This window comes from Oryza glaberrima, chromosome 4, assembly GCF_000147395.1.
Source record: "Oryza glaberrima chromosome 4, OglaRS2, whole genome shotgun sequence".
In the NCBI taxonomy this organism is placed as follows: domain Eukaryota; kingdom Viridiplantae; phylum Streptophyta; class Magnoliopsida; order Poales; family Poaceae; genus Oryza; species Oryza glaberrima.
The window spans coordinates 4,168,108-4,191,641 of record NC_068329.1 but is presented as its reverse complement, the minus strand read 5'-3'; the positions used below and the strand labels follow the sequence as shown (position 1 = coordinate 4,191,641).

At 38.2% G+C, this 23,534-nt stretch overlaps 1 protein-coding gene across 1 annotated transcript; it reads right to left on the bottom strand.

The window, feature by feature from the left end:
* Window positions 1-2,161: 2,161 nt before the first annotated feature.
* On the bottom strand, window positions 2,162-23,251 carry LOC127769394 (uncharacterized). The gene is made up of 22 exons (XM_052294975.1): window positions 22,225-23,251; window positions 21,179-21,294; window positions 19,742-19,950; window positions 17,080-17,199; window positions 15,130-15,258; window positions 14,919-15,044; window positions 13,872-13,927; window positions 13,689-13,788; window positions 11,826-11,943; window positions 11,515-11,724; window positions 10,872-11,196; window positions 9,909-10,002; window positions 9,019-9,127; window positions 8,634-8,902; window positions 7,866-7,993; window positions 6,920-7,154; window positions 6,098-6,286; window positions 5,535-5,818; window positions 5,254-5,446; window positions 4,935-5,174; window positions 4,628-4,713; window positions 2,162-2,827 (listed from the first exon to the last, which is right to left on the bottom strand). Exons 1-22 carry the CDS (start codon window positions 23,037-23,039, stop codon window positions 2,668-2,670), a joined length of 4,311 nt encoding a protein of 1,436 aa, XP_052150935.1. The 5' UTR covers window positions 23,040-23,251; the 3' UTR covers window positions 2,162-2,667.
* Window positions 23,252-23,534: the final 283 nt, after the last annotated feature.

Genomic DNA, 23,534 nt, shown 5'->3' with positions numbered 1-23,534 from the left:
TGATGAAGTCATGTTCTGGAGGATAACCCAAGTTTGGTTGCAACACTATGATAGTACAAGTATGATGGAGCTGGGGAAAAAACATGAGAACATTTGTGTCTATGGTTAATTTTGTTTTGGCAGATCCTAGTGAAGCACTTCTGTTCTGTTTTGGGGTTATCCTGTCCAAGACATACTCTTATATTGGCAGCACTCAATGATGTATATATGTCTAGCTTTTTTTTGCTATCTTGAAAGCAAAACTTCAGGGACAAAATATGTTCAGTCATCAGATGTCCGATGCAGCAACAAGTATCACATTTTAATGTTCAGTGTTCACTGTCCAAGCCTTTCTGCCATTGCTATCTGAAACTCTCAATCTGATTTTGTCACAAATAAAATGACCCAATTAACTTCTTCACATTCTCAAATGCTCACAAAAATCAGAGTATCAAATTGACATTATTATCACATTCAATACTGAATCACAGTTTCAGTTGACATCGATTTTCAATCTCAATTCAGATATTCCCAAATTCTAAAACAGAGATTGTCGCCCTCTTCAGAAAGCTATGGTGGTGCTGCTATGCTGGTCGCCTCCTAACCATCCCTGTCTGGGCTTGGCAGCAACGGTCGCCCTTTCTCTCGTTTTTGTTCGGCTCTTGCGATTCCTCCGACGTGGGTAGTGGTGAAGAGCTTGGCGCCACCGCTGCCGCCGCCGCCGCTGTGGAAGCCGTCGTTGTCGAGGACGGCAACGCCTGGAAGCTCTCGCATGGGGGAGGACATGGGGCCGAGGGATGGAGAGGAGGGCGAGGTCGAAGCAGTCTTCCTCGGCAGTCTGCTCCTCTCACGCCCGCGTCGAGGAAGGCGGCGAGCCGCAGCGGAGCGGCGGGCAGCCATGCCGGGGATTGCTTTTTCTTTTCTGTTCTTTTGCGCGATGGCAGATTGACGAATGACGAGCAGTCTCGTTCGTTTTTGTCCCTCCGCGGTTGCTCGTAAATGTGTCCTCACCGCGCTCGTGTGATGCGGAACGAAGGAAGCAGCAACGCGTGAGATGCCGATCGGATGATGGATCAACGCTGGACGTCCCTCTGACATTGTGCGCCTAACGTCAGACGATCTGCTTCCCCCGCTGGAAGATTTCAATTATGGCTGTGTTTAGTTCAGCGTAAAGTTTGGATTTTGGTGGAAATTAGAGATGATGTGACTGAAAAGTTGTGTGTGTATGACAGATTGATGTGATGGAAAAGGACTTAAGTTTGGATCCAAACTTTGGATCTAAACACAGCCTATGACTAACCATTATTTGCCTGCGTAATATTTTACTACTACTAGGAGGCATTTACTATTTTAAAAAGTCTACCCCTCCGATTTAGATTATAAATCGTTTTGACTTTAATCAATCAAATTGCTTCAAGTTTAACCAAGCTTGTAGAAAAAAGTTATAATATTTTTAACCCAAGACATATATTATGAAAATATATTCAATTACAAATTAATGAAACTAATTAATGTTATAAATATTATTATATTTGTTTACAATCTTAGTTAAACTTAAAATGGTTTGGCTTCGACCAAAGTTAAAACCACTTATAATCTAAAACATACCAAAGTTAAAACCACTTATAATCTAAAACATACCAAAGTTAAAACCACTTATAATCTAAGGGAGTACTTAACACCAGTTTACCGGAAATCACAACACTCACCATTACCGTTTTCTTATCAGACACTAATATTTTACATTCAAGAACCAGCGACCAGGGGTTATCGGCCAAAAAATTCTAGCATGATTATTATACATTTTTTTTTACAAATCCAGACAAATACATTGCAAATATATTGCAAATATGTTAAACGATGAAAATGCAATCAAAGGAATGAGAAAGGCAAAGGAAAAGGAAAGAACAAAGAAAGCAAAGAAGGAAAGAACAAAGAAAATAGCTGTCAATGGAATAAATTGAATTATTGTGGTAAAATTTTATTTTTTGGTTCTCGCAAGATTGACTCCCGGCTAGGGTTCCAGCGGTTACCGCTAAGGATCCAAGATTAACGTTGCATAAATGCAAAGGTAAGTTATTTTGGGGTAACTTATCCTTATCTATTGAGAGCTACAAACATAAATAAATCATCATATTCTACAAAATTCTCACGTTCCATAACTTCCGGAAAGTTTACAAGATAACCCACAAAGCTGCCTCCAGAAAAACCCTTTTACTCCAAGATTCTTGCCACTAATTATCATGGCATTTTGTAAAGAGTCCAGGTATCGCTGACAAAATGAACCGGGAAAAACAGGAAAGGGAAAAAAAGAACCAAGCAACGTTTTCTAAGCACTACTCTACAATTGAATCAGCAAGGGTCACTATTACTTACACAATGTACAACAGATCTGACCTGTTCCACCTGTACACTCAAAACAAGACTTAAACCTAAGCCTAAGAACTCCAGAAATCTAGTTTACTCAAAATACCAAGGCTATTCTAACCACGATCAAAATGTATGCTAATGCATATCTAACTTTAATATATCTGCACTAGTCTGGAATACTCCTAGAAATTGGAGGAAAAGTTGCAGGTTTAGATCACTAGGCTGCCTCTCAAATTCAGAATGTGGCTGACCAACCATGAGATAAAAGGTGGCTTGTCAGCACCAAGCATTTCAGTGCCCTTCTAAGCCTATAAGTGATTACATTGCCCAGAATCTATCAGGGTCAGGGCTAAAGAGCGAATAATCTTGTATCTCCAGATTTGCTAAATGCCAATTGACGAATCCAGCTTGCAATGATTTGACAACAAAGAGGATAATAGGCAGTATCCACCATTCATTGTCTTCCCTACTCTTAAAGCTGCACAAGATTCCAGAGAAAGAAGAGACCAGCATATCAGTAAAGCAGATATGGCAAGGTGCAGGTTTTTCCCTAACATAGCTAAAAGAACAATTAAGTCCTGTGAATTGCCATTGAGAAGACAGTTAAAAGAAAGTGTAGAATATATAATCTAGATATATCTTTAAACAGTTTTTTTAAGAGTTCTTTTAACAGATTAGACAGAAGACATACCACATATTACATCACAGATAGAGACAAAATCAGATGTCCCCAATTTATAAAAGATTTTGGTTAATGAATCCAATTTGAAGAATGCTATTTATTGTACAAAACAAAAGGTTTCAAGTTGTTCAATTTAAATAAAGACAATTCAAATAAACATACTCTCTCCGTTTCAAAATGTTTGACACCGTTGACTTTTTAGCACATGTTTGACTGTGCGTCTTATTCAAAAAATTTTGTGAAATATGTAAAACTATATGTGTACATGAAAGTATATTTAACAATGAATCAAATGATATGAAAAGAATAAATAATTACTTAATTTTTTTGAATAAGACGAATGGTCAAACACGTACTAAAAAGTCAACGGTGTCAAACATTTTGAAACGGAGGGAGTACTATTTTAGGCTGGTCACTCATTCAGGTTTTCGATAAAGTGAGTATGCCAAAGATATAGGAAAATGTTGTTGGCTATTACCACCAGGACCAAAAACACACAATCGTACATACAGGAAATGAACATTGGAGACTAGTCGACATGAACTCATATTACATCAATTATCTTTCTGTTATTCCATGCAATAACTCTTGGGTGATTTAAATTCAATGACTACGGGTAACTCACAGCAGCCTATATATGATAATCAGGTTCATGAACCACGAATCCAAGTATATGGACATGGTCACATCTCCTAATCACCGAGAGCATGCACCCAACATCCAAACTAATCATTCAACTAATGCAAAAACAATGTGAACCTTATTATCATCACATGTATGGCTCATGCACTCATAGAGAAGAACTGATATGCTTTCCATGGTCCATCACTACTAAATGCACGCAGGAAGAGACTTGTGCACAAAAGAACATGAACAAGTTAACTCCTAACAGGGACTTTCTTAACCTAAATTATATTAATTTAGATTTGGATATAAATATATATTCTGTTATAAATGTATTTTGCAAACTCTTATTATTGCAACCAACAGTGGAAAATTTTGGAAAGGTTGGTAGATCTGTAGCATGTAGTCTTTCCCAACTAGACATGCCTTGAACCCACGATATGCAGCCACATGGGCATCTCTAAACCCCCAGAAATACTGCCTAATCTCTTATGTTAGTTTTGATGTGCAAAGTCATAGGATAATCTGGTTGGGAACATATCCTGTGCACACAAGCTTCCCGTGCACACCAACTAGCAAATGTCACAGAAAATTCTACAAAAAATTAGACACATAGTTTCAATAGTACTACGCCTACATGTGAAATCTTATCTTCAAATTCATTATATTTTAGCCGTAACAAAAAAGACAAAATCCTGACAGATTTTTACCCTTAAAACTGTCAGATTTTTCACTTTTTTGTTACGACTAAAATATAATGAATGAATATGAGACTTTGCATATATGTGTAATACTATTAGGAGTAAATGTCCATTTTGTAGAATTTTTCGCGACATTTCCTAGTTGGTGTGCACAGGAAAGTTGTGTGCATAAGGATATGTTCCCAAGCTAGTTTCCTGAACATTGGAAGTCACCTTTTCTTTATTTGGAGAATGAATTCTGGAATTCAAAAGAAATATTAGAACTACAAACCTTTTAGTGTTTAGGGCATGAGGAACGGAAGACACTGATAAAGAAGACAGCCCAGAGTACAAAGCTCCATAAATGATTGCTACAATCTGCATAGAATAAAAATTGCATATAAAATCTCCACCGCCTGTTATGAATAATTAAGCCATAAAATTGAGTATATGAACATTACTTAAGTAACAGGATGCAAACCAACTCTTGTTAGGCTATTCTGAAATAGAACTTTGTAACAAAGCATAACAGATCATGCTACTCATGCAATACCACAAATAAAGGGGTTCTTAGACAAACCATGAGAGGAAAGGCTTACAATGTTTATGACAGAAGTAGTATTCCAAAGTGCAAAAATACGGGTCACGGAAGATCTCTTTGGTCCTCGGCTGAAAAGTGCATTGAGACCAGCAAGAAAGGGAGACAGCAAAGCAAGGGGAGGAATAAGAAGTACAGCAAGGAATGCTCCAACAGATATCCAATAGTACTGCACAAGCATAAGCAGGGTGACGGAAAAATCACCCAGTAGTATAATACATATAAGCAGCTGCAAAGTTTCCTGAAATATTATAGCATGGTTCCAGTTAAGATGCCTTCCTCTCAAATATGTGTCTGTAAAACAGGATTATAGTGCTTACCGCATAACCAATGGGCCTACAATTTTGCAATAGCAATGAGAGAGGGAAAAGACAATCTCTTTTACATTCCAGTGATTTTAGTGTACCCTCATTGATTATCCCACCATTCACTCCACCTGTCAAACGCTTTCTAGAAACAGCATAGCTTGTGCAAGGCTGATCTTGATTTAGCTTCTTGGAACTGATGTTCTTCCTGTAGGATTAAAAGCGATACCACTATTTTACACAGCAAGAGTAATATTAGTAAAATATGATATTGTGATTGGTAATTATTTCCATACCTTGAGCGATCGATGAATTCTGAGACATGATCATGCTGGTGAAGACTCTTATAGAAGTGCTCATTGACAGCAACAACAATACCTAGCTGATAATAACAAGAAGCAGTGGCCTGGAACCATCCTAACTCCACTCGAACACCATGCCGCTCAAGTTGGGGATTTCCATGACTATTAATCCAAGAAACAACAGGTCCCAAAGTTGATCGGATGTTCCCTTGCCGTACTGTCCTCAACTGAGCATTCAAGCCCGCAACCAATCTGTTCCAGATCGCAGTTGACACATACTAGAGAAAGGGAATGAAGTCAATGGAAAGGATTGGATAATAATTTTGCACTTCTACATAGAGGCTTCAGATATCTAGAATATCATATCTAGACTGTTCATTATCTAAATACAGCATCTGCATGCTTTACTAGGTCCCAAAAACTATGCACCAAACATATCTTGGTCAGTGGCACCAATAATGTGGAACAAAGTGAACTGTCCTATGTGATGATATAATTGGAAGTTTGGAACACCAGGAATGTCATTAACATCCCTATTAAGTTAATCTTATTTTTACCTGGCCAAGAAGGTTAGATAGCAATGTATCACTGTGTAGGTAGTATGGAGACATATAGCTTCCATCACCACCAAAAATTAAGCACATGGGAAACCTCTTCTGGATTGTGGATGTAACATCAAGTCGTTTCTCATCACCCCCGAGAAAGAAATCAATGTACGCGACCATCAAGTCTGGTGTAGAACCAACCTGTAATGCTCAAAAATTAGCCATGTGCTCTCGTTATAGGCTAATGGTCTGTAACAAAAGGTGATGCACCTGCTGTTTTGAAACACATCCATTCCTACCACTTTTTTTTTTCTCTAAAATGCAGGACGAATATTCCTAACACTTCACTACTCATAGCCAGAACATATAGGATGTTGAGTTACTACCTCCATCCCAAAATGTAGCTACCTAGTACAGGATGTAACATTACCTAGTACTACGAATCTGTCCAGATTCGTAGTACTAGGTAATGTTACATCCTATACTAGGTAGCTACATTTTGGGACGGAGGTATTAGCAAATAACATCATTCAAGGTATTAGTATTTATTGGTTATTTAAGCTAAGTTCAGATACATCTTTAATGTATCATTAAAATGAAACTCTGCTGAAATTGGCTAGTAAGTTAGTTCATACTAATAAGTTCTGGCAAAAATGCTGCTACATCCACGTGGGTTATAACTTGATTGATTTTAAACAGCCTACATATTGTATAAAACCAAGAACGACTACTGTTCATTATGGTGCAAAACTGGACCAGACAGTTCTTGTTTTGAAAGTTATCACCACTGCTGGCTCTAGCACCACATAACATTATTGAATTACAATTACTGACCTTCAAGCCTTTATAGAGTGCTCGTGATCTGCAAGAGCGAAGACATGAATGGTCATATTCAGATTTAACGTACTCTTGAAGACGATGGATTTTCTTTCTTCTGCGCCATTGCTTCCAAGACCAGGCACAAGGATATGCAAGTACTGAAAGTATACTATGTATAGATCCTTCCCACCACTCGTATGCAGCCACCAAATTGATCTCATCGATAAAACGGTTAAAAGCATCTTCATATCTGGCAAAAAAAAGTAACAAGATATCACCTATGGCAAGGAATACAAACAAAATACTGATGGAGACATGAACATTCTTTGGAAATATATATGACATAGTTGGGATGGTGCAAGTAAAATATATGGGACTTTATGGAAGATCGTTATTCTTACAAATTGCATGAGATGGGATGGTGCAGCCGTGCAGGTACATTGTTTGGTTGGTTATATAGCATGGTAGGAGACTATCTTTGGTAGGTCATTTGGTAGTTTTTTAAATGATATGCATTATATTGCCTGTAGCTTAGTTTTTTAACATGATTACATGAATATTCATTTCTGCCAATAAGTTCATGAAAATGACCAAAAGATTATTTGGATCTTTAAAGGTATGTTTTTATATCGAGTTTCATCTGTAACATCAGTACTAAGCATGACATTTTGATCTGAGTCTAATCATTATAATTCCAAGTTCCAATCGCTCATAAAGAACAATGCAATTCTTATGCAGGTAGTAAGGTATGATGCTAGTAGTAGGATGCAATGTAGAATGAGCCAGCTATTAAGAAATTTAAATAGTGTATGTTTTCCCTGTTCAACATTAGTAAATAGTAACACGTAAAGTAGCTTTTTACTATAGAAAATGTATTTACATTGTGAATCATTATGAGATGAGATGAGATGAAATAACTATAAGTGATACTCTGCTAATGTAGATTCTTAGAAAATCTTACACGATTCCGATTATAGCATCAGGGGGTGAGTAAGGAAGGTGCCAAGGTTCCCGGAAGGTGTTAGGTCCCATGAAGTACATTCTGTGGGCATGGCTTTGTGTTTCTTCTGCCCTGCTAGCCCCAGGTACCTACAGAACAAATCAGAGCCACCATTTATCGAAACAAATACAAGCAGAAAGATTTCTTTAACAACCTGAGATAGAAAGCATAAGTGGTTTCTGGACATCCTTTAAAATCCAACTGCACTTTGAATCAGAAACTATTGGAGAAATTATGAATTTGTAAAAATCATGGATTGAGCATTTGACTATTGTGAGTTGACGTGCAGATGCCAGATCTAGTGATTTCACAATGGGGAAATATCCAGTGAAAACCATCAAATAAGTGAAAACCCATGAAAGCCATGCCTATAAGTTCTCTAAATTTAGACATAGATATAGGCATTAAATACTTTTCTACCAAATCGCAAGTCCAAATGCAACTTCATTTGAGAAATAAGACAAATTTCAGGTGAATAGCGTCATGTTACTGTTCACCTGAAATTTGTCTTTTTTGTTACGCCTAAATAAAGTTTGAGATTCGGTGGGAATGTATTTCATGCCTACACCTATCTATAGTAATCTTTTCATAAATTTACAGAACTTTTAGGTCCAGTTTTCACGGGTTTTTACTTATTTGATGGTTTTCATCGTATATGTCCCCTTTCACAATAGCTCTACATTAATATTTAATCGATCCTAAGATTATGTTGTATGAATTGATACATACCTCAGCCAATGAAAGCAAAAAGGGGAAAGAAGCACAGCCATCATTGTGGATTGCATTTGTTGACCGGTATGTGATGTCACTCTCACCAATCTTGACTCTGAGAGCACTTAAGACAAGTGCCAAAAGAATAATGGTAAAAGATAGGATAATTGCAAAAGACCAAGGACCACCAAAAGTATAAATAAGTTCCTCAAGTGGTGTGTAACAGTTTGGCATCTTGTACTTAGAAGATATGCACTTATATGGGCAGGACGGCTCGGTAACACCACCTAGCATGTAAAAAGTTAATGGTTAGTTTCTCCAATTTAACATCATAAATTTTGGAGTTACAAGGCAATTAAATAATTATAGTTCCACATAAGACCATGTCTTTCCAAGGACCTACCTCTTACATATATGAAGTCAGCGCGGTTAGGAAGACTATCCAGAGAACAAGGCATACACAGAGATGAATCGGACCCAACAACATTTTTGTATGTACCGATTGGGCATTCCTGGAATATAATTTAATCATTACTGGTTGCGAACAAACTAATAAAAAGCATTTGCTAGTTACCAAAACAATAGTACATAAAAAGAAACTACCTAGTTGCAAAGTATTGACCATATCAATATAGGATATTTTATTAGCTCATGGATACAGATAGAAAACCCGGAGTACACAATGAAATCCTACATAGTTCAGTTAAAATTAAAAGCGTGTCTGAATTTGCAAGTGACACAGATCAACCTGGCCATTATGAACTGTTAAAAGCATAATATAAACAGAGGTCTGTGTTCAACTAACTGTTGGTTAAGAACTCTGAGCATCAAGCAGTAGTTATTTTGGCAAAATGTTGCTTAAGATTATAGCAGTGGCACAGTTATTTGCAGTTTTGCACCCTCTGGGGGGCAAACAGTTTACGTAGTAGCTGGCATGCATCACCACAAAAACCATTGTTTATAAGGAACAAATAACCACCCCATCCTGGTATTTCTGGATAAGGGCGAGAAACCAGTGTGGCAACCCAAGTTCAAAATAGTTTATCTACGAGTGGTGGTGATATCAGAGGACATAAAATCTCCTCTATAACCCCTATAATTTTCCTCTATTCACATGGAGAGACCAAATTTTGGCTCCTATTGCACACATCTAGCATGAGGTTAACCAACAGGACAGAGATTAAATTTCATGAATACACACATTTAAAATAATAATATTATTTCCTATGGATTAGGTTATTATCATAACAGGAACATGAAGCAATAAAGGCACAATGAGAGAAGTGCTCATACGGTGCAAAATGTTCCATATAGTCCAACAGGACACTTTTTTCCTGTTACTGTTCCAGTTTCTCCAAAATGTCCATCATCATTACCAGATCCTCCACTATGCAAAAATAAAAACAACAATAAATTTTCAGAATATTTTTTTCTAAATTCTAGTACTCAAATACTTTTTGTTCTAGCTTTGTCCTAAGTCAAGCATGTATATCTTTGACCATCAATTTTTAGAAATCCGTATAGTTCAAAATATGAGTTGTATTTATTAAAGTATTTGTCATAGTGAATCTAAAAAAAAATCATATGATGTTAAACCATATGAGTTTTTAAAAATTGATGGTCAAAGATATACATGTTTAAGGACAAAGCTAGAACGACAAGTAATTTGAAATGAAGGGAGTAATACTTTTCAGGATCAAAGCAACACGCAAATTTAATTCCATGACAAATAAATAATGGGCCATGCAACAGCAATACTAGTAAAAGCAGGACTATATCCTGAAGGTCCACGAGGATGGTAATAATAGTTGCATTCATGAAGTAAGCATGCATTTCGAAAAAAGATGCACAAGGTTGCTCAGGATCACTGATCATGTAGCATACTATCTGTAGGTCCCTGAACACAAAAACTCAACTGGCAGGACACTAAGCTTGTAGCGTAGTGCCACTTGCACCATTTTGAGTACAGCTAAAATGCAGAGATTACACTGAAATAAAGGGATAACCATGATTTTGAGCATTAATTCATTATGGGAAGCCAAATTGCCACATTGATCATCCAGCTTAATAGTTGACATTTTTCTTTTGCAATAGCTTTATGATTGACATTAGTTTGGAACAGCTCATCAGTGGACATGTCACTGTATCTAGTTTTGAGACATGCATCTACATTAGAAGGCAGAAACTGATTTTATGATGACAACCAAGCAACCTCTTTTACTATATGCAGTTATCAAATAGACATAGTTTGCATACCTTGATGCTACTAAGCCATTGACAGAAGCAATCTGAACATACTCATCCCCAGTAGCAATATTTGACCAATGGAAATGGATTCTACCACCACCACCACCTCCTCCACCAATTAAACCTCCGTTGCCACCAGAAGCTGATAGTGATGAGTTTCTCTCTAGCAGAAGCCCTTGAAGAAATAACAGGATTGTCCCTCCAGAACCACCACCAATCCCTCCTTTATATGTCCCATTCGAATTTTTTTTAGTGCCTCTATGGCTTTCACCATCAGAGCTCAAGGAGCCATAAATTAGCAATTTTGATAGTGGCCATTTCATGGATCCAACAACTGGATTACGAAATTGTCAGATATTAGAACATAAAAGGAATACAAAAAACATTGCAAAGTAAATGCAATTAGCTTCAGAAAAGAAAAGGTGAATTACATCAAAGGGTAAAATCAGTATAATATGCTTATTTGCAATGCATTACATATGTCAAGAATAGAAGAATGGAAAGCAAATTGCATTAACTGTATATGGGGACTCATATGATCAAATTAAAAAGCTTGAAAGAACACAAAAATTCGCATGGAAACATCTAATATGAGGGTACAAAGGATATAAAAGACTGCAATATAGGATTACAAACAAAAGATGGTACCTACCAATTAATCCCCCACCAGCAGTGTTATCAGTTGACTCAGAGGAACCACTGCCACTCCCTAGCTCACACGGAAGATCAGCACTGCCATATTGTGGACCTCCTTCACTTCTCATCCCATTGTAAATCCCTATGCCACCCCGGCCCCCATGCCCAGCACCACCACCAGCTCCATATTTGAGAAACTTCCCTTTCCCAATGCCTTCCTTGCAACCTATCAAAGAATCCGAATTGATGAGTGCACAAAGTTATAACATTGATAAATAATGCATTCCAGTTGCTTTACTGATTACATCAAGAGAACACAAGAATCACCTAACTCTGAAGCACTTATTGTGCCATTATTTGTAACAGTGACAGTTCTTGCTCGATGAATGTGAATTATACTCCCCCTGACTATGCCACTGACAGTTATGTCTTCAACACGGCAAATCTGCAAAATGTGATTTTATTACCAAGAAGGCAGAAGCTTAAACACAATCAGCACGCCTCTTACTGCTGCAACTTGTCGAGATTCACATTTACATTAATATAAACACAAATATAACAATAAGTATAGCACTAATGTACTATCGTTTCTATCAGCACAATTGTTCACAAGGAAATACATAAATATTAGTGAAACAATCAATATACACGAACATAAGGGTGTATTTTCATTCAGAAGATGTCCCTCCATATTAAGGCTTTGTTCAGCATCCTGTGTTGGAAACACATCTCTTGCGCACGGAAAACAGAGGGGTCCATTAGCGCGTGATTTATTAAGTATTAGCTATTTTGTTTTATTTTTTTGAAAAATGCCATGTGGGCCCATGATGTTAGTGTCCACTATATGAAGACAAAATCCCTTCTATGACCCTAAAAGTTTAGCTAATCCCTTCTACACCCCTGAATTTTGCTTACTTCCTTGTATGCCCCTAAAATTTGATTTTGATCCCTTCCATGCCCCTTCCATCAGTTGACCGTGTAATTTCTATAAAAATAACCATTTTACCCTTTGGATGAACATAAAAATTTACGAATTACATTATTGGAAATGTAAAAGTTTGTCGCATGAGACTATTATAGTTATGAGTTTGGTGTGTGATACATTATTTATGACAAAATATTTTTAGATAATGAAATAAAAAATACGTATTTATTTTATTTTTAAAAGTCATAAAAATGAGGAGCATACATACAAAGATAGGACTGCGAATGCTCACCATATTTTTTTTATGAATGCTCCCGATAAAAAAATCTATTGTTCTATTAAATTTTAAATAAAAATTTTTATTTATTACATTTGTTTTATTTTCAAAATTTATGTTAAAATTTTCCGCACTAATTATTTAGTCCCATTTTCTACATAAAATGCACATATTCTGCACTCAAGCAAAATTTTCAATCGTTTTCAAGCTTATATTCAAACCTAAATCATCAAGGGCATTAAAGACATTTGCCACCAACTTAACGGTGAAATGAAGGAAAATGTGACGGCAAGGGCATGGAAGGGATCAAGTTAAATTTCAGGGGTATAAAAGGGATTGAGTGATTTTTCAGGGGTATACAGGAAATTTACTCCTATAAATCAAATATAATGTGTATAATTTATATCAATTGTTCATCACTATGAGCAATTGTGTAGCTCGACATACATGTACAAGATTGTACCAAATATGATATGATGATTAGAGTGGGAATAATTTTATTTTGCTTTTTGGGCTTTCATGTGATCCTGTTGCAACATACGGGTATTTAGATAGTTTGTACAAATATATGCAACTATTAGTGTTTGAACTTTGAAATCTGATATTTGCCATTTAATACCCGTGTGTTACAGATAATGCTGTATGAGAAAAAATGAATAAGTTCAATGAAATTCAGAAAACTGGCATAGAATGGAGAAGGTTCATGTTATTGTATGACCATGAAATTTGTAGTGCATATGTCAATTGACGTGATATGCAGGTAAAACACTTCCATAATCAAGTAGACCATCTATAAGACCTATCATGTTGGACACTGGGATGGAAATGATTATGAAATACACAAGTGTAATTTAAAGTCCATTTGTCACAACCCTCCACTCAGAGAGCGTCTCTGATTAATCCTCTGTTATCACTTAAAATATAAAGCTAATAAAATAAATGAGCTCCAGAAGAAAAGAATATCATAGTGTTAATGAACCATCCTTACTTGTAGTGTGAATGATAGAGAGTTGTTAACATGGCAATCATCAGGAGGTGTGATTAGCTCACTGGGGCAAGTTTTACTTTCACAGCGTGAAAGGGCATCCCTGATAAACACAAAAGTTATTCCACGGCATTATTTAAAAAGAAATAAAGATAATTAGTTTCACAGTGACATGAGATATCTTACAAGCTGCTTTGAACAGCATCATCTAGTGGTGCCTGAACAAATGAACCAGGACCAACCTGCTCATAGTCATATAAAGGGAGGTTGTTAGTTTCGAAAACAATCAAATGGAGAAAATTTTAATGAACACAAGATGGTTCGGTATGGGCAGCTGAAAATAAAAATGCAATGAATAAACTCCAAAAAAATATAATGGCATAGAATTGAGAATACATCAAGTTGATTTACTTGCTAGTTCCTAGTATCCAAAGTAATCGATTCATCGCTCTAATGCAGAATACGACAGAAGAAAATTATACCAGTGTCATTGGCACCGAGGACCTATTTGTAAGAAAAAATATTTACATTTTAACCCTTTTCAGAACTTCTTTACAAATAAGTCCTCACACCAGTGTCATCGGCACCAACCCCCTTCACATCAGTGGCTTAGCTTCCAGGGGGGGTGAGGGTATCGGTGCCAGCATCGTTAGCTAGACGTTGGACCTCGGCACCAGTAAGTTTGTTTTTTCAGGGGTCTATTTGTAAAATAAGTTTCCAAAAAGGACTAAATGTAAAAAAATCCAGCTACATCTACTGTCTAATTCCATGTTCTTAAACCCCAATCTCCTTCAAAGGGCACTGCGAGTTCAAAAGAACAGCGAACCAAGCTTACAGAACGATAAAAGGCACCTAGTTCTAGCTAATCACATTCTTAATAATAGGTGATATCTAATCGTAATACTAGGTTAATATATTTTGGGATGGAGGGAGTAGATTATATTAAGAAACAGCTTTAAAAACGCCCCTCTGGTGCAGACAGTCTGAAACTCTGAATGCAACCCAGCTCAAACATTTACTTTGTAAGTTATAGGGTCTTTAAGAAATTATAAGAAACTAATATATTTGTGATGGAATATAGTATATCAATTGTCCCAGCATAATATGACTTAGTGGATACCTAGTGGAAAGTGCATATAAAATAGAGGTATTATCTAGCATATACAAAAGGTAATGTATAGCATAAAGATACACTGTACCACAAATGTTACAAAAGGATGCAATTAATCTTACTTCAATGTTGTAAAACAGAGAGAGAAAAAGTCGGCGTGCTTTTATTCCATCACCAGGGCCAGTCAAGTTAAGAAGTCCTTGCCCATAGACTCCCAAAGCAGCATTCGAAGATATGACTGACCCATGCTGTAGTAGTTACATTAAAAAAAAATTAAAATTCCACAACTAACAAAAAGTTGACAGTGAGTTTTTTTTTTTTCAAACAACATACCCTGAGTACAACAAGGTTTCTGGCCTCAAGCATAGATGCAAGAACAACATCCTTACCCCCACCATCTATCTGAATCTCAGAATCCCACATCAAGAGCACTTTCACATACATTCTGAAAGCACCATAGACCTTTAACAAGAGATGGAAGTTAGAACTACAGAAAACACTAACAATGTTTGAATGGAGTTGCCATACACTAAACTTAAAATGCTCTATATAGCAGAGGTGACAGATCCAAAAGAACCCATATGGCAATACCACATAAGGTTCAACTAATAATACCTACATTTGATCAAAAATAAACCTTAGCTAATTTATTTATTTTTAATTTAACTCCACTGTATCAAATAGCACTTTCATGTCTGAAATTGCTGAACGTAGGGCACTTCACCAACACTTGTGGAGCAAGTGGGTGAACCACGTGAAGTATCTGATGCTCCCTCACGTGTCAAAGCCATGTTGGGTAACACACTCGCATGGTAGGATATTGCTACTCCGCTTTCAGGAGTTGACGATTCTACTGATAGTGTGTAACAGCAATGCCACAAGAAGTCCTAAATAAAAACCCCCCCTGTATTGCTGTGGGAATTTGCAGGGAACAATTTTGGACAAAAGATGATAAACTTTGTACAATCTGACAGCATCGTGATGAATCGAATTGCAGTTCCGTTCACAAGTGGGCTCTAATGCAGCCCAAACAGGCCTGTGCATTTGGCTGGCCTGGTAGGTTTAGCAGCAGGAACTACTAAAAACCAAAGTATCCAAGAACGCCAAGATAAAATCTAATAGCTCGCGTATTCTTGCTGTGGGTCACCTAAGAGTTTCTTTATAGCATTAATTGCAGCTAGTGGGTCACAACTCACAAACTCAATTATATAGAAATATAGGGAAAAGATTAAATAAAATTAACTATAAAATTCATGCCATAGGGTGTGGAGCAAATCAGAAGAGTAGCATGAACTAACAAGGTCCAGAATGGTATTTCTATAAAAAAAATATGTGAAATGAAATCCACAGATTACTAGTCCCTCCGCCCACAAATAAAGGCATTTTAGGTTGTTTATACAAAAATTAGGTTAAGGAGAAAAGACTTTGGTGCCCCTTATTAAATGAGGGATGGTTGGGGATGGGAGGGCTGATTGGGGGTGCGATGGGAAGAAATTTTAATGAGATGTGATTGATGGTACAGGTAGTACTCTAGGAATGCTTATATTTGTGGACAAAAGTCAAACAAATGGAATGCTTGTATTTGTGGATATAGGGAGTACTATACATATATATTTACTGCAAACAGAACGGGACAATTTGATAGGTGAAATTTGGGTACAAAATTATGAATTATTCCATGTTATGGCCACTGAAAATACAGCCAGATGCAACAGCATAATCCTTGCTCTACAAAGATGCCACAGTTGCATCCAAGGCATAGGTCATACTGTCATAGAGTATCACCACAAGGCAGAAATCCTACAGCTCAGATCAAATGGTGTTAAATATGTAGTTATGCACCACATATAATTTCCATTTGTCAAATTTACATATTAGCCCGTCGAGTCACTTGACCCCTCATGTTTCACATCTCTCAACAACTTATAAACACTATTTTATAATTTTCGACAACAAATATTTACATACTTCATTTGAGGTATCATTGTTGTTTCAAAACAATATAAAGAAATTTCATATTTCTTTCAAAATTTAAAGATGTAACAGAACATTTATTAGAAACCAAGTACGAGAATGTTTTTTTTGTTGACATAATTTAAAGTTTTTCAGGTAAATAGCATAATTATATGTTATTTATACTATCCCGTAGCCGGGGTGATAGCAGTGCCCTGCCCCGGCACTAAAGATGATATCTCATAGCGCACTATAAAATATATACCGAGTTGGTTAATTACGTGGGGCTTATGAATCATTTTGGCACCATCAATGATTGAAAAGACATACCTTTATAACTGAGTCACTCATTAAAAGCTCTTCTGCAACCAGCTCAAATTCTGATATTGGATTTTCAGACAACCCAAAGCTGATGCTACCCTTGCTAAGTAGTCTAATTTGGCCTGTGACCTGATAAATAGAAAAAGGGAGAGAATGTATTAGTGGACAGGCAGGTACGCATAAGTGGAGATGGTAATACAGGAAACAATAAAAAGCAGCACCTCGCAAAATAAAAATAAAAAAGAGCAGGTAAAAGGGAACAGATATGTGTTTTAAGAACTACTCATTTACTGGTGCTTGCTGGATTTCATAGTTTCATTGTATTCTGAACTTATACAGATCACTCTGTTGATTCATTTCCTCATCCATGGTTTTCAGATAGAATAGAAAAGCTGGCTTTTGTTAGGTTATTGTTCGGTTGTTTGCTACCCCTTGTCACATTAAACAGACTAGTCCCACGTTATCAAAGATCATACAGCATGAAAATCAGGCACAACTGCGCATCAACTTCTCTCATGGTTTTATATGTATCAATAATTTCTGTAAAAATAATTGTCTGATGGCCCGTGTAATGGAAAAGTTACAATTAACGACATAAATATAATAAGCTAACCTGAAAGATAGAAAGGAAAAGGCACATAAGGAATGAAAAAACATGACAGTAGAGTGAGAAGAATTGCCAAAAACAATTATTACATGTATTGATACTCTTATGACATTGCACTATATGACAACAGAGGGCCACCACAAGCCAATTCAAATAGTGCTACTCCCAGGCACCCATGTCACAACCTAGTCAGCATAGCAGCATTTCAAATGGTGGCGTCAAACCAACTCAAACATCTGGCACCACAGTACAACCACATTAGCTTGTTACTAGAGTGAAATGGATTGGATTAGACCAATGGGTATCCTAACCCACATTTTTTTCCCAAATTTGGAAATGGGTACGATTATGCATAATAAAATTAAGGTAGGTCGGAGTTTGGAAATCGGACAATCAGGACAGGTACATGACCACTTCAGATAGGAAGCAAACAAGTAAAGCAAGGTGGATGGCATATGCACATATAGAGCAGGATATGTTGAACTAACCAGAACACCATGTTTTCAAGCCTTCAACTATTAATCATGAGTATGTAAGTAACATGTATTAGCAGCCTGCACAACAAAGTGACAAACCACACAGCAATATGACTCATGGCTAGGTGGCTTAACCTTCAGCCCGGTGATCTCATTTTCGACTCCTCAAAGCCGCAATACTACTTTTGGTATGAGCAAAGGAAATGGAAATGAGCTCGACCGAGCTGATTGAAAGGTAGTGATGGGCTGGGATAACTAAAAAGCTCAATATAGGATATCTGCACGGATTCAGATCAGGAAATTGCTATCCAGAGGTTTTCTTTTTTCTCGAAAACCAGGAGGGCTGCATTTCATATCATTAAGAAGGAAGAGTAAAGTAAATTTCAGAAAACTCCATCTTTTATGGTTAAAGTTGCAGAAACCACATGTATTATGGCTTGTGGCACATAACCACAGGTTTATGGTTTAAGTGTTTCATATAACCCCACACTTATTCAAATCATATTAAATTTATCATATCTGAAACATTATTCTATACTACTTAAATTGTTAGTAGTGGTGGTGTCCGTTCAGCCACACCACCTCCTACCACTGATATTTAGACCCCACAATCTATAGTATTACACCACCCTCCAATGAGTTCTCTCCCGCTTCATTGCTGGTTTATCTTAAACTTCGAAATCACCTACTTATTCAATAAGGAAAATCATAAAAGCATTACTTTGACTAAATATGTGCTTAATTGACTTAATAAGCTATAAACTGAATTTGTTCCAGAGCAAAGCACGGGCTCTTAGCTAGTTTTTTAAAGTAGTGAAGAATCGAACCAATAACCTTAGTCAAGAAATCAACAATTAAAATTTTCATATAGACTTATTTTCAAATTTTATGTAAATCTTCACTCAAATTTCAAATTTTGTGAAACTTTAGAACCATAATAACTGAGGTTATGTGCCACAAGCCATAATACATGTGGTTTTCTACAACTTTGACCATAAAAGGTGGGGTTTACTGAAATTTACTCAAAAACATATATACAGAGAAGAAAAACAGGGAGAAAAAAAGGGGGAAACAACCCCTCCTCTCCCACCACCAAGACAAAACCAAACAAGAAAACAGCCTCCGTATCATAAGTTGGACTATATGTTCTCATATCCAAGTCCAATTAGTTGCAATAACTGGATATGGTGTCAGATCAGAAGGGGACTATCTAACCACTTTAACCCCTCCTTGTTACAGACGACATGGTTTCATATTTTGTTGTGCTAATATTTAGAATCAGATTGGCATAGGCCTTATAATTTATTGCCAAATGTCTTTAAAGGGAATACAGGGAAAAACTTTAAAAATGGATGTTAATGTGGTTTACAAGCAATAGTAAAGAACCTCAGCGGACAAGACATCATAGGACTTTTTTAGAGGGTTAGAATATCCCAAGGGATTGAGCATAACTGCCTAAGCTCCTTGCATCCAAACAACACATTAAGTATGTATGTTGCTGTGCAGATGCAATACAAAAGAACATAGAGACATGTAAACAAAAGCATAAGTGATCTTCAAATCGATATTAATGTCATCATGTGCAGACCTGTACTCTGGACCACAGCAATGGGACCAAGACTTTAGCATTACACTCCACAAGCACATTGGACCAAAGTCTAGTCATCGGGAAACCCAGCAATGGAGTTTCTGTATGTGTGGTGTAGTTCCCATTGCTGACCTTTAGAGTCTGCAAAGAACTTTCATATATTGTACCTGCTGCACCTGCATTCTGAGGGCACCCAAAACTTTGTCCACCTGATGAATGTGAAAAGGAATATTTTCCATTACAGGAAATAACAGGAGGAATGCATTACAAAAATGTTATAGAAGGACAAAGTACATGTTAAATATATACAAAATTCAGCACCATGAATGGGCGCAAAAGGTGAGAAACTGAGAACTGTGTCAGCTTAAAGAGATGCACAAAATTTTCAAAAGTGGAAAAGGGTCCTAACCATGGTGAATTCACAATGGAAGAATAATCAACAAAAAAGTTATAGAATCCGTATTAAGTAATAAAATTATGGAAAATGAGGCAAATAACAATCTAGTTGAGTAAATTAAGCTATTCAAATCATGGAAGTCGACATTTCTAGATAACGACCAACTGACCATGATTATTCAAAATTTCCATTTCAATTGTTCTTTTACTTTGCTCTACAATTTCCCCACCCTGCTACTAAACTTTATATTGTTTTCACTCTACATTCTAAAAGCGCTGCTATGCTACAAAACACTTACTGACGCGAATATAATGTAGAGTTCACATGCAACGACTCTAAGGCCCATGTGCTCAATTCATTCATATCTAGCTCAAGCACTATTCTAAAACATGGCCACCTAGCCCTCCTAAGTGATGTATTTCAACAGAAACACATTTCTGTGATGTCTTGTGGCAAATACCACAATTTTGGAGTGACTTCTGGCAACTTTTCCCAATAAAAATACAGAAAAGCTTTTACTTGCAATGCAGCTAATAAAGTGCACTAATTGAGTGAGTTCTGCAAATGGCATACTAGCATCAGCATGTCCCAATGACAATAACTTTGGTGGAAAAAATAACTAATGCTAGAGACAAATTAACCAATACGTGACCCACATTTCTGTGATGTCTTGTGGCAAATACCACTATTTTGGAGTGCCTTCTGGCAACTTTTCCCAATAAAAACACAGAAATGCTTTTATTTGCAATGCAGCTAAGCCAATAAAGTGCACTAATTATGTGAGTTCTGCAAACGGCATACTAGCATCAGCATGTCCCAAGGAAAATAACTTTGGTGGAAATAATAACTAATGCTAGAGACAAATTAACCAATACATGACCCAAAAGAAAAAAGAAAGAAAGTCTGTAGACAGCAATGTATATCAATTGCACCTATGTCGTTCTGTATTCTATAGTTTGGCCCATTATGTTCTCTGGGGAGAAACAACAGTAACAGATATCAAAAGAGCTGCATAAAAACCAATGCCAAAAAGTACTCACCATGAACTGTAATCTCCAGATCTTGCTGAATGCTGTAACAGTCCAGAGATATCCTCCCACCACCACCTCCACCCCATCCATTACCACCAGCAGCACTTATCGTACCATTTCCATATCTAAGAATGGCATTAGAATAAGGAGTTGGATCTCACAGATCACCACAGAAAGCATAGAACAGAAGTATGGGGTTTGCTTCAGTAAAACTCCTAGGGGAAGGTTTACAAACAGTTAATAAGGATAACTTTGTATTTAGAACAATTGTTAACTAACAGTTAATCAAGTTGAGGATGAGTAATAAACCTATTCTGGTCCTATAGGGCTATTCAATACCAAGTGCTGTTGAAACCTAAACCAGCAATCTCATGTGGACACAGCAATATCACTGGAAAGCAGATGAGCATTTTTCATGTTGCTGGAGGTGCACAGAAGTCAATGAGGGTGGGGGAGCGCCAGAGGTGGTTGCCATGGAAGAAGGTAATGGGATGCATGGGGATAGGAGCATAGGAGCACAGAGTTGGACGAAATCTGAATCATGTTATAGGGGAAAATGACATTAATAATGCAATTTGGATTAACAACAACTTGGATTCAACTTTGAGTGGGTTTCAGTTTTCTAAGGAACAATATTGTAAAAGCCTGTCTGATAGAGAAAAATATTGTGTAAGATAACATTCAAGTCACAAGCAGCTGAGCAAAGCAATTGAACCAAATTGTATACGGAATGAAAGAGACCATCAAACCTACAGAATACGGCTTTCCAATTCCTTTTAAAAATAATTCCAACTAAAACTTCTAGATGCGGATCAATCCAATGCTTTATATAGGGAAATGGCATGGTGAATCATCAAAATGCTCTAAACATTTCTGAGATAGCACTACCTAATAATGTTCATAAGAAAACAACTAAGTTGTCAGTCGGAGTGTTCAGTTTATTTATCTATATATCACTCATATTCTAACATTAAGTTATGTATAAAGTTCAGGTTGTTATGTGGTAAAGCAATTCATAGTAGAACAGGCGAAATTCAAATAAATGCAGTTCTTACAGCTTGAAAGCATATATCATAATGCTTCCTCCAGACCCGCCGCCTCCTTTGAGACTGCCCACACCACCTTCAGCAAGTACATCGCCGTCAACATTCAAGAACTCACTTGCCCTGAGCATGACACGGCCTCCACCATCTCCCCCAAACTGATGATCAGCAGCCATGCTACCACCCTTGCTGCCGTAACTCCATGGCCACGCCAACGTGGACCAAGCATACACATCACCTCCCCAGTTGGTGTCATTGGAGACCTTACACGACGCGCCACGCCCACCGTGCCCCCCTCCGGCACCTTCAAGGCTATGAGGCGTCCCACTCGTCTGCGGAGGGGGCTCTCCGGCAAGCCCGGTGGTGTTGACAGTGGAGCGTTGATCCAGCGACACGTTTGTCGCGTAGAGACTAACGGAGCCCGCAATCAAATCCACGTGCTCGCCGATGGTGATGCTCCCGGAGACATTGATGGCGATGTAGCAGCCGGCGACGGGGCAGATGATCTTCACATGGGGCGAAATCACCACGCTCCCGTCGCCGTACACGCAGAGGTCGCCGTCCAGCGAGGAGCTGGAGCCGATGACGCAGGTGGTGTCGAACGACCCCGACCCGTTCATCTCCTCGCACGACCTCGACCTCGCCGTGTGGCTCCCGCACGGGAACTCCCCCCGCACCGCTCCGCCATCGAAGGAGCGACCTCCGGCTCCGCCTCCACCGCCACCCTCGTCAGCGAGGACCAGCCCCGACGCGGGGGACGCGCCAACCAACCCCGCCGCCGCCGCGGCGACCACGAGCACCACCACCCACAATCCCACCCGCCTCATCTCCGCGGATCGCCCCAAAACATAGCTCAACGGCCGCGGGATTCGCCCGGGGGTGGAGGCGAGACGAGGCGAGGGTACGGATCTCGCGGCGGATCGATCCCCGAGCCCTAGAGCGGCGAGGCGGTGGAGGAGAGAGAGAGAGAGAGTGGAGACGAAGCAGCGGAGTGCTACGCTACGCTGCGGCTGCGGCTCGCGAGGAGGTGGGGGAAGGAGGAGAGAGAAAGAAGAGAGAGAGAGAGAATGAAGGGGGATGGTGGCCAGCTGGCGTGATTTGTGTGGGTGGGGTCAGTAATCAGTCCACGCTGTGCTGTTTGCTTGCTTGATCACCTCTCTGACCATCGTCGTCAAGTGGGAGGATTAGAATTAAGCAAAAGCGATTAGTGGTTAGTAGTCGTAGTAGTACTAGCGAGCGACGGGGAGGGAGGGAGAAGAGAGACGGTCGCTGTCGCGTCATGGTACATGGCACGGGTGTCTTCCATCCGTTCCGTCCGCTGT